General features: G+C 37.9%; 1 protein-coding gene across 3 annotated transcripts in view; it reads left to right on the forward strand.

Annotated features, from left to right (window-relative positions):
• Nucleotides 1-10,065: 10,065 nt before the first annotated feature.
• Nucleotides 10,066-15,009, forward strand: part of ArfGAP3 (ADP-ribosylation factor GTPase activating protein 3) — a 32,515-nt gene continuing 27,571 nt past the window's right edge. For all 3 annotated transcript variants that reach the window (XM_071589417.1, XM_071589416.1, XM_071589418.1), the window contains exons 1-3: nt 10,066-10,172; nt 10,398-10,589; nt 10,664-10,780. In XM_071589417.1, the coding sequence (XP_071445518.1) occupies nt 10,098-10,172; nt 10,398-10,589; nt 10,664-10,780 (384 nt within the window). In that variant the 5' untranslated portion in view covers nt 10,066-10,097. The remainder of the gene's footprint in view (nt 10,173-10,397; nt 10,590-10,663; nt 10,781-15,009) is intronic.

The following is a 15,009-nucleotide window of genomic DNA, read 5'->3' on the forward strand; positions in this document are numbered from 1 at the left end:
CGCGGGAAATACAACGATAGGTCTTGCAGAGGTATCCAGACGCTCTAAGTAGCTTTGAGAACTTTTGGACTTGGTTAACGAAACTGAAGAAAAGAAGAAAGGTGATGAGAAGATCACGTCCTTTGAGATATGTCAGAGAGGGAAAGGTTCTTGAAAAATGCCTGTAAATCAAACCCGACACTGATACCATTATTTTCAGGCATAGACAGGGATATGAGATATCATAAGCTACAAGGTAAGGTGCTATCCTGGTTGCATATAAAAATATCGCATATTAGGTGCCAATAAAAGTCTACCAGCGACACGATGAGATAACAATGGATACAATGTGAACTTTCGAAGTAAATTTTAACGCCCATCGAAATTCAACACGAAAACTATGGACGAAAACGCAGACGAGACACATTCACTACGCCTGTCCACGGTTCAGTTCAACTCAGAAGTGGATGAGAAATGAAAAGGCTAAGTTCGTCCCTGAAGATGGAAAATTTAAACAAAGTTCGGTCCAAAAATTGTCAGGAAGTATTTTGGGTTCCCGCCTACGAGGTAACTACGGTGAAAAATCTAAATAAAATAATAGTCAAGACCAAGCGTCCTGAAAATCAGTCAGGCGTCATTCAATCAGCGAGTCCTCATGACTAAAATGCATCGATTTTTTCGTAAAAACTTACCGAATACCAGTCCAAATATGTTAAATCCAGGAAGTTTATCGCGTTCCCTCAATTTCTACCGTTGCTATGTAAATATTTTGGCATCAAACTTACCATTGTTTGCTTAACTTATTGCGAATATGGCCGTTATTCGAGCGTTGGTAAATTTTCATCGTTTGTGATGCATCACTTGTGTGTTGGCCAAATCTTGGAATTGTTCTCACTGGTCCATTCGCGTTCATTGTTTTGGAAATAGTATTAATGTTGCTCAAAAAACAATTAATTGAAAATGAACGATAGTGAAAATGGCATTGCCAAATACTCGTATCTAATTGGGAGAGTCAAATGAAAACTTTGAAACATATATAAAAAGATTCTAAGTTATATTATTTTCATATTTACTCCCCGGGGTTTGTTGGGAGAACTCCTATTGAGGCAGGAAAAATGGATAAAGGGCGTATTGATCGGCAATGGGATGCTGAAGACCGTAATAGAGGGGAGAATGTTAGGCAAACGAGTAAAGGGAAGGAACAGGATAGGAATGTTGGACGGGATGAAGGGAGGAAGAAAGTACTCAGAGCTGAAGAGGGACCTGATAGAGAGTAGGATGCTGGATGTTGTTTTGTTAGGAGTGACAAAATATTTATTTAGTAGCATTGTTCATCCAAAAACCTACCTTAACCGGCAGATTACCTAATAAATATATATATATATATATATATATATATATATATATATATATATATATATATATATATATATATATATATATATATACACACACATATTTTTTATATGTACATAAAAAATATATGTATACAATTATATATATACATATGTATTTTTATATACATATACTGTATATACGAGTATATAGTATACTCGTACATACACACACACTCACTATAGATAGTATGTCTGATTTCACACACAGCTTAAGTGATGGTTCTCATGGTCATCAATAAACCTTGTGCGGAGAGCGGTGCTAATGTTTACATAGGGGATGATCAGTTTGGGTTCAGGAAGGGGAGAGGCATGCGTATACGTGATGCCATTACAGTAATGAGATCACTAATCGAGAGGAATATAGAATACAATCAGGAAGTATTTGCCTGTTTCGTAGATTTCGAAAAAGCGTTTGATAGAGTGAATTGGGAAAAACTAATGAGTATTGGGCAGAAAGTAGGAATATATTATAGGGAAAGGAGGCCAATCCGCAACCTGTTTATGTCTCAGACTGCTCATGTGCGACTGTGGAACGGAGAGTCCGGATAGGTAATATTAGGAAGAGGTCTAAGGCAGGGTTGCTCATTATAACCTGTACTGTTCAACGCATACAGGATGTACTTGGAAGACATATTTAAAGAGGCGTCGGAAGAACTGGAGATAGGAATTAAAGTCGCTAGGTAATTCATAAAATCACAGGTTTTTAGATGACCAAGCTATATTTTGTCTTTTGGTTGCAAACTCCGCTGAGCGAATTGAAAAGTCAGTACGGCGGCAAATGAGGAAAGGGAACGAACAGGTTAGGGATTTCGGACGGGATGAAGAGAGGAAGGAAGTCCTAAGAGATGAAGACGGACCTAATGAAGAGTAGGTTGCTGGATTTTTTGTTCCGTTAGGAGTAATAAAATATTTATTTTGTAGTTGTGTCCATCCAAAAACCTACCTTACCCAGGGGACACGTTTTTTCTAGATTTAAGAAAACCTTCGACTAAGTACCTCATTGTTAATTACTCGCAAAGTTAGAATCATATGGCATTGATATAAATATCCTGGGTTGGATTAAAGACTTTTTGAATGATCGGGTTCAAAGAGCAGTGATAGATAAGGTTAGTTAAAACGCAGCCGAAGTCACTTCAGGTGTTCCTCATAGAAGTGTTATCGGACCTCTTTTATTCCTAATTTGGGTTAACTACATAGACTCCGTAGTCACTAGTATGATACGCTTATTCGCCAACGATGCAGAAGTAATATCCGTAATCCTGAGGACACAGTAGCTTTATCAGATGGCTTTAACGCTGGTACGACATTTGGTGATAAGAATTAAACTTAAAAAAGTGCGTAGTCATAGATTTTTGGAAAAAGAGCAATTACCGCCCGATCGTCGACTGCATTGGGAACAACGAAATGGAATGTGTAGGCTCAATACCTAGGAGTTACCCTCACTCACGATCTCCCCTGGGTGAAACACATAAGGGAAATAGCCATCCATCCAACATTTGATCCATCTTCAAGACGTCTTATCGACGTCGTACTGACCCAAAAATCCTGTTTCCAAAAGTATACTTTCCCAAGAAAATCTTCTTTATCATAGGTGGAATTTCAATTGCAAAAAAAGGCGAAGAAAAATGAAGATAGGTAACGAGTATTATTTCGTGCTTCCATGATATGGCCGTGGAAAATTTCCCCGATGCGAAACAATAGTACTTGTATTTGAAAATTCGTTATTACGATCGATTTGAATATTTTCATTGTTTAAATTCATTGTTGTTACTCGATAAACAGTCACAGTTTTAGAACTCGTGATAATCATCTGAAGGATTGAATTGGACGTAGTCAAATGTGAGAATTATTTTTTTTATTTTAACCGGGTTTTACCATTCACAAAATGGTGTTTTCAATTCGAGTGAACTTCGTGCGAACCAATTAGCAAAAATTAAGACCGGAATTCCTTGAAAATATCGTACTTCTGTTTCTTTCCAGAGGGACATGCGATTAAAAAAGTGGAAAAACTACTATATGCAAATGGAAGGAGTGACAAGAAATATTAATTTTCGAGTTTTTAACGTGGTTGATTATGTGTGTGTGTGTTTTTTAAGCCAAGCAACGAAGCACGAAGTGTCGAAAAAGTCTACTTAATTTCTGAGAAAGGTTTTCGTTTACTTAAATGTATAAAATATCTCAAGCGACAAAAATAATGAGATCTCTAATGATTAGAAGATTTCCAGTGCGAATGCCAAGAATGAATTTCGGAAAGCGTTAAAGCGAATTCAAAAGGAAAATGTTAGCGGAAAATTTGAAAGAGAATCGATAAGCCTTTTGGTCATACGTCTGAGAAGTTCGTGGAAATAAGTCAACTGTCGATTTTACTCAAAAAATGATAAAGACGAAAGAGTAACCAGCAGTTTGGCAAAGATTAACTTATTAAATTTCTTCTTTCTCGGTGTTTCTTGACTAATATCTCACAGAATAGCTTCATAAATCGTACCGGTCAACCGATTCCCAAAATTAAAATCTCATATAATGGAATAGAACGTTTGCTGGAAAATATTAAGCCCTAATAAACTCTCCGGGCCCAATGAAATACCGGCTCGTATATTTGAGGATCTAGCTTCGGAAATTGCACCGCATCTAGAAATAATATTTAAGAAGTCGCTGGTAGATCACAAGAGTTTCCCAAAGATTGGAAAACGGCTAACGTAACACCAATTATTTAAAAACGGAGACATAAAGGAACCGAGCAATTACAGACCTATTTCCCTCACATCAATTTCGTGCAAGTTTATGGAACATGCTAGTTCAACCGTGAGATACCTCGATATTCAGGAGTTAATAATAAAAAATTGGCATTGTTTCCGAAAAGGTAGATAGATCCTGCCAGGCACAACTTGCGCTATTTGTTCATTTCCCTTCCTTTTTCATTCCTACTGTACGTTGGTGACATTGACTCCGTAGTCACTACTAAGATACGTTTATTTGCCGACGATGCAGTGGTTTACCGTGATATCCGTGATCCTGAGGACACAGCAGCTTTGTCAGATGACCTTAATGCTATACAACGCTGGTGCGACACTTGACGATTAGAATTTAACTTAAAAAAGTGCGTAGTCATCAATTTTTGGAAAAAGAGCAATTCCCACCATTACGCCCACTGTATCGGGAACACAGAAGTGAAATATGTAGATCAAGTAAATACCTAGGGCGTTACCTTCACTCACGATCTCTCCTTTTTGAAACACTTTGTGGGAATATGTGAACAAACTAACAAAAGATTAGGATTTATTAGAAAGGGTACTGGGTAAATGTGATGAAAAAGTCAAAGAGAAATATCATCTGTCGCTGGTTAGGCCTCAATTAGAATAAGCTTGAAATATATGCGATCCCCATGAAGTTGGATTAATTGTCATATTAGATCGCGTGTAGCATAGAGAAGCTACAATTGTAAAACGTTGTTATGATAAACTTGGTAGCCTATCCATAATATTAGAGGACCTAGGCTGGGAATTATTCAATGGAGCGAAGGTTAAATTATAGATTGAAGCTCTTTCATAAATTAGAAGGGCGTCTCTTTAGCAGTGATGTTGAAAATTTTATTATTACCCCCATCGTACTACCGTAGGAGAGATCATGTCAATAAAATTAGAGATATTAAATGTATAATGGATTCGATGTCATTTTTTCCACGAATGATAAGGTATCAATATAACATTGTTCGACAGCGGTATGGCCATGTTTGGGTAAAATAATTCTGATGTGTATTCACCCCCCTGCCACACACCCTACCGGTGGCTTGCGGGGAATATAAATAAATAAAAGATAAATTAAAATATTTTTCCAAATCCACGGAAGGAGAATTAAAGACTTCGCATCGGAATGACCGCAAACGCATCAACTAGAAATATTTGACTAGTATATGATCATTTAAAAGGGCTTCAGGAAAATTAATTATGATTTCAAGTAGGATTAATTATTTACGAAAGTTTCGCATAATAATTTTAAATGAAATCAAAACCTCCTTCCTTAGCGGCCAAAGTTTATAAAATCTCAAGAACACATCAAAACGATTTTTAAAAATTACATCAAAGCCTTTTGTCTATAAATAAGGTGATTATTCTGTGGTTTTCGATTTTTTTAGGCCCCTGAGAACCACCACTTATATATTGCGTTTTCTACCACATAAATATTGCGTTTTCCGTGGTCATCCTGTAGTAGACGCGCAGTCAATTTTCACAAAATGTTTGCTTTCGAAAAATTGAGTTTTTTTTCTGAATTCTAGCCATAAATGGAGCTCAACCTTTGTACTTATTTATTGTAACATTGAACATCGAGTTTCAACGACTATGCGTCGTATTATTAGACTATGTAACTAAGTTATTAGACTATTACCTAATTATGATCCCTGGGCGTCGAAGCACTCTTTTCATACTGAATTCTAGAAATTTAATCGACTGTCTCAATGTAGGTTCTTTAAAAAATGCCTTGTTCGTCCAACCCACACATTAATGATAGAGCCACGAAACTGATACCATTTGGTGTGCAATGCTGTTCTATTTCAGAATCCGTTGTGTCTTTTTCGCTGGAGCCATTGGTGGCGAAGAGTTCATTTCAAAATCTTATTTCAATACGGTTTAATTCGCTGCAGAAAAATATGTGTTTCCATGGAGAACAACATCGAGCAAATAAATGAAAATCGTAAATCTTTCACGCTGTAATACAATTTTGTCTACCTTTCTAACTTTCACAAAATAAAATATGCTAATATATTAGCTGAATATTCATAAAAACTCCATGGTTTTTTATTAAAACCCAATATTATTTATTTAAATGAGAGAATTAATATTTTTATATCCGAGAAATTTTCGTTTTTCCATTTTAAACTTCATTAAAAAAAATCATTGGTAATCCGAACCCGGGGCGCATATTTAAAATTGAATATGCCTATACATTGAATAAATAGTGAGTGTATACCTGATGGGAAAATTTAAACTCAATCCTTGATTAATTTTGTCGTAAGAGAGAAAAGAAAAATCCGCAAAAAAATAAGAATTTCAAATAAAATTCTGAAGCTTTAAAGAGAAAGGAATCTGATCGGAAAGCTTTCTGAGATGAGCATTAGTTTCTATTCCACAAAAGGTAAAGGTTGCATCATAAGAATAAACAAAAGGATGGAGAGCAGGGAAAATGATTACTTAGGGGATGATCAGTTTGGATTTAGGAAGGGGAGAGGTACGCGTGATGCCATTGCAGTAATGAGATTATTAATCGAGAGAAATGTAGAACACAACCGGGAGGTATTTCCCTGTTTCGTAGATTTCGAAAAGGCGTTTGAAAGAGTGAATTGGGAAAAAGTAATGAGTATATTGAAGAAAATAGGAATAGATTGGAGGGAAAGGAGGCTAATCTGCAACCTGTAAATGTCTCAGACTGCTCAGGTGCGGGTGGGAAACGGGGAGTCCGGATGGGCAGTTTTAGGAAGAGGTGTACGGCAGGGTTGCCCATTATCACCGTTGCTGTTCAACCTGTATGCAGAGGAAATGATTAAAGAGGCATGGGAAGAACTGGAGGTAGGAATGAAAGTGGGCGGGGAATTCGTAAAATCAGTTAGGTTCGCTGATGACCAAGCTTTAGTTTGTCAGTCAGCCAAGAGGCTGCAAGCATTGCTGCGTGAATTGGAAATTCAGTGCAACAGGTATGGGATGAGAATCAATATTAATAAAACATAGGTTAGGCGATTTTCTAGAAATAAAAAGGCCAAGCTTAACATTAAAATAGGAGGGCAAAAACTAGAGCAGGTAGAACAGTTTACGTATCTCGGAAGTGTTTTGGACCAAAACGGTCAAAGTAGTAAGGACGTAAGGAGAAGAATTGTTAGGCAAAGAAGTTTTCACCTAATCATGAGGCAAAAAAATGAATGCAAAGGGTATTGATTGGTATTGTAGCGTTGAAGACTGTAATAGAGGGGAGAATATTGGGCAAGCGATGAAGGGTCAGGAAAAGGATTAGGATGTTGGACAGTATTAAGGGAGGGAGGAATTATGTGGAGAGGACGAGGGGCTTATTGAAATGTTGGATTTCGGATTGTGTTTTTTTAGGATATTAATTTGGAAATTGTGTCCATCCAAAACCTACCTTGACCGGTAGATTACCCTTAATAATAAAACGAGCAAGTGATAAATAAGGGTTATATGATGTCATGTGTCAGAAACCTTAAAAAAACTACTATTAACTTACAAAAAATTACAATTAAAAAATCTTTTGGTCCCCCTTTAACCGACCAGCTTTGCCCTCAGTGTGTCCGGCATTCCCACACCATTCTCCTTCCCCCCCGCTCCAACCCTTCCATTGCTCCCCTTCGACATGCAACCGCAACCTCCAACCTCCAGCGCCAACCCAATGCTGCCACTCAAAAGTGACCCATATCGGTTCCTCGTCTGCAGTTGAACAACGCCTCCCCCCCCACCGCCCGCTAAACCAAGGTGATTGCTTAACCCACATTTTCCGCGGATAAGCGAATGCCTCCCTTCTGTCTCACGCAAACTCCGCCCCCCCCCCCCCGTAGGCTCCCCCCCCCCACCTCAATTTCCGAATAGACTGTGCGAAGTAGTATGCCTTTTCGTGCGTTGAGCTGGTTGTATGATAACTGGAGATGTGGCCACTGCGTCGAAATATAGTTGGCGCAATTTATCTTTGCAAGTCGAAATATTGGCAATTGTTTCTTTTCATTGTTACGTCGTAAATATGTTCAACACGTATGTAATAAATCCTTCGACAAACAGAGGTACGCCACTTACAATTCTTGTCACAACTTCAGTTATTTTAATGTTGTTCCGTGATAAACACATGCGTCCGTCAATGCCGATATGATAAGGTTAATTGCTTGGTTTTACTGCTCATTTTTCAGCACGTTGTGCGAGGGAAGACCCGCTGAGTAGAGTATGGTCAAGGGGGAAAATGGATTTCGAACATTTCAAGCGACTCTGGGAGTTAGGTTGAATTTTTTTATTCCCATATCTTTAAAGTCGCCATCTAAGCCTAAAAATTTCGGCTATTATCTCGTCCGTCCAGACAGACCATGAGATAATTAGTTGATCCAAATCGTCCATTAAATGATAGTAAAGTTAAGATAATTTAAATGTTTATGATCAGTAGTAGTCCACTGACTTAATGTAAGTTAATGGGGTATGAAGTAAGGTTCCAAGTCAGCAAGGACGTTGAACAGGCTTAGTGTTCGGGGTGGAATTCTCTTACTCCGAATAGATCTTCATGAAGCATCGTTAGATTTGAAAATGGGATAATAGGGAGGTGGAATGACTTTTAAACGCATGGCCATCCATTAAAATATCACAATCCCTCCTCAGGTATTAAAATATCAATTATTCTAAAAGTTTCAACAGTCTCTCTCAACCACCCAAGTGAAAGGATATTGTTTTAAACCGTACTGATGTCACGTGTCTAGAAAGTGTTTCGCTAATGACAAGACCCCCAATCTTGTTTTTTTCATGACCTCTTTTATGTCCATTGAGTCTAATTTTGACATTTCTTCGGCTATGATCAGAATATTTTTTCCCACGGTTGTGCAAAAAATTGCCGCTTAAGTTTCATTTGACTCATATCTTTTAAACAAAATTATCATTGTCATCACCATTAAGTCTCGCCGAACACTTATCGTATTTCAGAATCTATTTATAAAATGTTTTTGAAGCAAAAATTCTTTTAAAACCATTCCCTTTACTTATGCCATAATTTCATTTTTAAGCATTAAGACATGAACTAAGCATGTATACGCACGAACAGCACGCTGGTGATTTTTTCATGAAGGAGAAAGACAATGTCGGTGAAGTCAATCGCTGAGACGTATGTATAACAGCAGAAAGCGTCGCCAAAATCATTAAATCAGTACGACATGGCTGCTCTATGTACTGACGAGTATCACTCGTCAGCATCATTGTTGATGCCGAGGTTAAATTACAACAAATTGATATTTGCCACATGTCGGACGTACTATTTAAACTGGAATGATTTATTTATCCCGAAATATCATTTTTGCGCAGTCCTCTCCGAGTTTTCGGAATCAACATATCTGGTCACACTTGTGGTTTTCTTGAACAGCATTCATTCATTCCAACAAAATTCATTTCACCATGTCCTGGCTCTACGTTACTAGGGTCACCGGCGTTTGTTTACGAGCTTTCTTTTCGCAAACATGAGCTGTTCGTCCCATGTACTACGTTATTCCAATTGTAGTTTTTGGATCTCCAGCCTGGCGAAGGGGAATGAACAGTTACTCTTTGGACTTCCATCAGTGATATTAAAGTTAAATATCGCTCCTGCATTTGAAGCGCAGGACTATCAGTACTCTCATTTATTTTCATGGCCGTATCAATTACACCACTTCTATGTGTAAAAAGTTCATTGCTCGGACTCTATGTACACTACCATTGTAACATCCAAGTGAGAAACGTTGCGAAGGACGATATGGCACCAGTTGGGGTTTCGGCAAAATAACTTGTATTCACTAAAACAGACGCGAAAACTTAAAACATTGGAATGTGCTAAAAACCTAACACAATGGCCTGATCACCTGATTCCATAGATTAAACGTCTGTGACAAACGTCCTTGAGTCGTCTACACGTCACTTCTCCGAAAAAATGAGTGGCGCATTTCATTTCTCACTTGTTTTTCTTTACGTGTCGTCACGCCTTAAAATTGACAACAAAATAAAGATGGCGGAAACAGGTCCAGGTAGGAATGATATTCAGTTGGTGTTTAAGAAGTTAAGATCAATACCATGCAACAAGGTAAGCTTAAAAATTAATCTATTTGAATTGATAAATGTTTTTGTTTACGAATTTGAGATGTTAGTCGACCCCTACTCCGTCCTTACGTAAGTGTTCAGAGTTTTGGTATTGTCTAGCTCTTTGTCTTCGAAATGCAGCGATATAATTTCGTTTATGGTATTGTAAAATGTTATAAATTTCGTTTGTATTGATGTTTTCAAACAATTGATCTGGCTCTCCCTACAGGTGTGCTTTGATTGTAATGCAAAGAACCCCACTTGGGCATCTGTCACATATGGGGTTTTCATTTGTATCGACTGCTCAGCTGTACATCGAGGTTTAGGCGTTCATGTTACATTCGTCCGGTCTACTCAACTGGATACAAACTGGACATGGGTGCAGTTACGACATATGCAGTTCGGTGGAAATTCGAATGCTGTGAGTTCGTGTTATTATGTCATCGTTTGGAGGAAATAGGGCAGTTTTTAATGCATGTTTTTTTATTTTTTTAGAGGACGTTCTTTCGACAACATAACTGTACTACGACTGATGCCCAGCAGAAGTATAATTCAAGAGCTGCTCAACTATACAAAGAAAAATTACGTCATTTGGCTCTCCACGGAAATACAGTGAGTCATCTGATTGTGTAGTTGCATGGTTTTCTGAGGAAAATTTACGTGTGAATATCTTGATAAAACAGTTTATTTTAAAAAGCGTGCACTAATTGCATTTTCGATGACATTTGAGCAATGCAAAAGGTCAATGGCCATATAGTAGAGCTCAAGCATAAAATTTCCATTTGTGAATTGTATCCTGCTGGGATTGATGTATTGTTCTTAATTAAATGGTCCAGTTCTAGGGGCAATATGGGCAACGATCTGTTAACAGATATTTTTTCTTAACAATATATGTCTAAATTTAATGCAGGTTTCCCGCCACTTGTAGGCCTATGTCTTGAACTTATTAAACTCGTATACAGTTTTTTAGAGGTTTTATCTCACATGGAACTCACGGCATATTCTATTTGAGTTGGGCAGTCTATTTGAAATTTGATATAATCCACTTCACGCGAAGATAGTTGTCCATAATATGCTCCTTTCTGTTTTCCCATCATATTTTGGATGAAATGATTATAAAAAACGAAGCACATTAATGCAAGACATGACCTAAACATTTATATGCATTCCCCGCTACTTATTCTCGCTTATGTATGAATGGGTTAGTATTGGGAATAAATTATCCTTCAGCCAGGGAGACCTTCGTACAACAAAAAAGGTTTATTGGTGTGTGGAGTGTTACAATATATTTTCCAATGAAAAGCAATTTGTGGGCATAATGATTGCCTGATTTGAGGAGTTGACTCAAGATGCTAAACTTAATCATGCTCGTTTAAATGAATATACTTTGTAACTTCCACACAATTTTTATTCGTACTACCGGTTTCAACGCAACGGCGTCATCATCAGGTACCTGATGATGACGCCGTGACGCCGGAAGTTACAAAGTATATTCATTTAAACGAACATGAACCTCCACAAAGTTGAGCCCGAGACCATAGAATTCATTAATCATGCTACCTTTTCCTTTAGTTTCTCACAACAAACGGCCCTCATTTTACCTGCTTAGGACCCTAAGTACATCATCATCAACGGTATTTCAATCTTAAGATTGGTTTACTGTCGTCCTCCATTTTTCCATTTACAGGGTTAATTCCTTCTCACCAGCCTTATAGCTTTTCCATGCTATGCCCTTCTTACTCTGTTTCCTATGCACTTTCTCTTGGTCTTCCTTTGTCGGATCTTCCCTTTTGTCATGTTTCAGACTGATCTGTGGTACCTCAAGGTGTGAAAACAATTTATTTAGTTCTTCTTTGCTGTAGAATTCTCGCCATATGTTCCTTTCCCCTTCTGCTATTCTATTTACTCCCTTGTTTGTCATTTTGCGTCTCCATTAAATCTTCAGCGTCATGTTTCAAAGGCTTCTCCCATTCCTAGCAGTTTCACTTTTCCAATGTTCCATGTCTCCGATCCGTGGAGTACCATTTCCATATGATAACATTTTTGGCTAACTGCTTCCTTGTTTGTGCTCATAGGTTCTTTGAGCATCATCTTCATCATGAATTCTTTCTTATTTTGAGCTATTCTTCACTTGGTGTCAGTCAAACTTTTTTCATCCCAGATTATACTTCGTTCCATGTAGATGATGAAGCTGGCCTCGGTGGCGGTGGGGTAACGTCCTCGTCTGCCAATCCATGGGTCGCGGGTTCGATTCCTGCCTGGGTGGGTTTCCTCCACCTAGGGCTTGGGTGTTTGTAATCGTCTCCATTGTTATTCTTTGTTAATAGTCCGATATAAAGGCCAGAGTGTTGTTTTCGGACTAAGGCAAATAAATCAATAAATGAGGGATTCCGTTTGCACTAGTTCACTCGCATTGTAATAATATCTGTCTTCAGCTTTTCTTTTCCACGCATGCAGATGGATTGTAGTTTTAGTCTTGTAGTTGCTCATATAATATATTTCCAAAGTAATTGGTTCATAATATTCAGAGTTGCTTGGAGGTCATCTCACATTTATGCAACTAATGCTAACTTGATCTTATTAATCCAAATTACACGTGAGCAGTTTTATTATTTGACGTATAATTCTGCCTTCATGAGGAGGACACAACAACACAAACAAATAACCCAACTTGATATCCAATACAGCAATATACCCTTCCTCAGTTCTTGATACTTCCTCCCTCTCTTCATTCCGTCCAATATCCCCTATCCTATTCCTTCCCCTTGTTTACCCAACGTTCCTCTCCTCTATCACAGTCAATCAGAATGCCATTGCCAATCAGAATGCTCTGCATCTATCTTTCCTGTCTAATTTCTCTTTCTCCCAACAGTTCTCACCTCCTCCCTCAATCTATATTATTCCATTCATACGTGGATAGTCAGAAAAGTTTACAATTCAACAAATAAACAAGAAATTTTTTAAAAATTTGTTGTCTCCGGCATAACTTTATGGAATTCACATAACAAATTGAAATGAAATAAGTTACTAAAATTACAAAGTTACTTATTTCATTTCAACAAAGACATTTTTCCTTTGAATTTATTTTTATTTTTTCAATATAATCCCTGTTTTAGTCACTAAATTTTTCCCAGCATTTCTATTAACTTTTTAAACCCTTAAAAATAGTATTTGATGTCTTTCTCTGCCAAATAGGCATTAACGTATGCAGTAGTTACCTCATCCAATGAAAGACTCTGTAAACCAATCAAAAGCTTTAAAATTAGGAAATAAGAATGAGTCAATTGGGGCCAGGTCTGGTGATTACGGTGAGTGATTAACCAAAGCAAAGTGTAATTACTGAATTTTAGCCATGTTGACTGCCAAATTGTGAGCAGATTCATTGTCCTGATGGAAAAGTATTTTCTTTTTCAAATGCTGTTGCTTCTTTGCCTTTATTTTCAAGTAATGATACATAATTCCAAAGAAACTGCGGGAGATGCCGCAACAGTAACTTTTAACGGAGTCATCCGCTAATGTGCATTTTAATGCAACAATTTCAGAGCGTAAAAATCATTCGCCTTGACTGGGACTCGAACCCAGATCCCTCAATATCCGGTCGAGTGCTTTAGCCACTTAAGCTACCGAGGCGTCCTCTTAAACTCTGAAATTTTGGGGCTTTTAAAGGAACTAGATGTTATGACGAAATACCGTACATACAATGTCACATGCATTCGTAGTCGTGCGCGAGGCGCCACTGTCCACGAGGTTAAAGCCAACTTTAAACACGTATGGTGTTTTCCCTTTGACAAATTCCAAAGAAACTGCGGGAGATGCCGCAACAGTAACTTTTAACGGAGTCATCCGCTAATGTGCATTTTAATGCAACAATTTCAGAGCGTAAAAATCATTCGCCTTGACTGTGGCGATCATTCCCCGTGGACAGTGGCGCCTCGCGCACGACTACGAATGCATGTGACATTGTATGTACGGTATTTCGTCATAACATCTAGTTCCTTTAAAAGCCCCAAAATTTCAGAGTTTAAGAGGACGCCTCGGTAGCTTAAGTGGCTAAAGCACTCGACCGGATATTGAGGGATCTGGGTTCGAGTCCCAGTCAAGGCGAATGATTTTTACGCTCTGAAATTGTTGCATTAAAATGCACATTAGCGGATGACTCCGTTAAAAGTTACTGTTGCGGCATCTCCCGCAGTTTCTTTGGAATTTGTCAAAGGGAAAACACCATACGTGTTTAAAGTTGGCTTTTAACCTCGTGGACAGTGGCGCCTCGCGCACGACTACGAATGCATGTGACATTGTATGTACGGTATTTCGTCATAACATCTAGTTCCTTTAAAAGCCCCAAAATTTCAGAGTTTAAGAGGACGCCTCGGTAGCTTAAGTGGCTAAAGCACTCGACCGGATATTGAGGGATCTGGGTTCGAGTCCCAGTCAAGGCGAATGATTTTTACGCTCTGAAATTGCTGCATTATAATGATACATAATGCTTTTCCTGTTATTTTTTTACCTTTGTGAGGATAATCAGTGAGCACACTTCTGTGACTGTCCCAAAAACACTGTCGTCATCACCTTTCAAAATATTCCCCACTAAAAAGAATTAATGTTATGTTTTAATTTTGTATTTTTCGAATTTCATTAGGAAAATTTTGGTTTTCTTTCAGGAATGCTCAAGTATGGATATCTGAAATCAAGTAACAGCACTGGTTAATTATAAATTCCATTGCTTTTAAATGAATTACCAAAAAAATGTGATAATATTCAATTTCCTTTTTTAAAATGGAAAAATCGCAACAGGTTTTTATTAACCCAAGAACGGTAGTGCGATTTTTTTCACCTAATTC

The sequence above is a fragment of the Hetaerina americana genome, unplaced genomic scaffold, assembly GCF_022747635.1.
Source record: "Hetaerina americana unplaced genomic scaffold, ioHetAmer1.1.p SCAF_38, whole genome shotgun sequence".
Taxonomy (NCBI): Eukaryota; Metazoa; Arthropoda; class Insecta; order Odonata; family Calopterygidae; genus Hetaerina; species Hetaerina americana.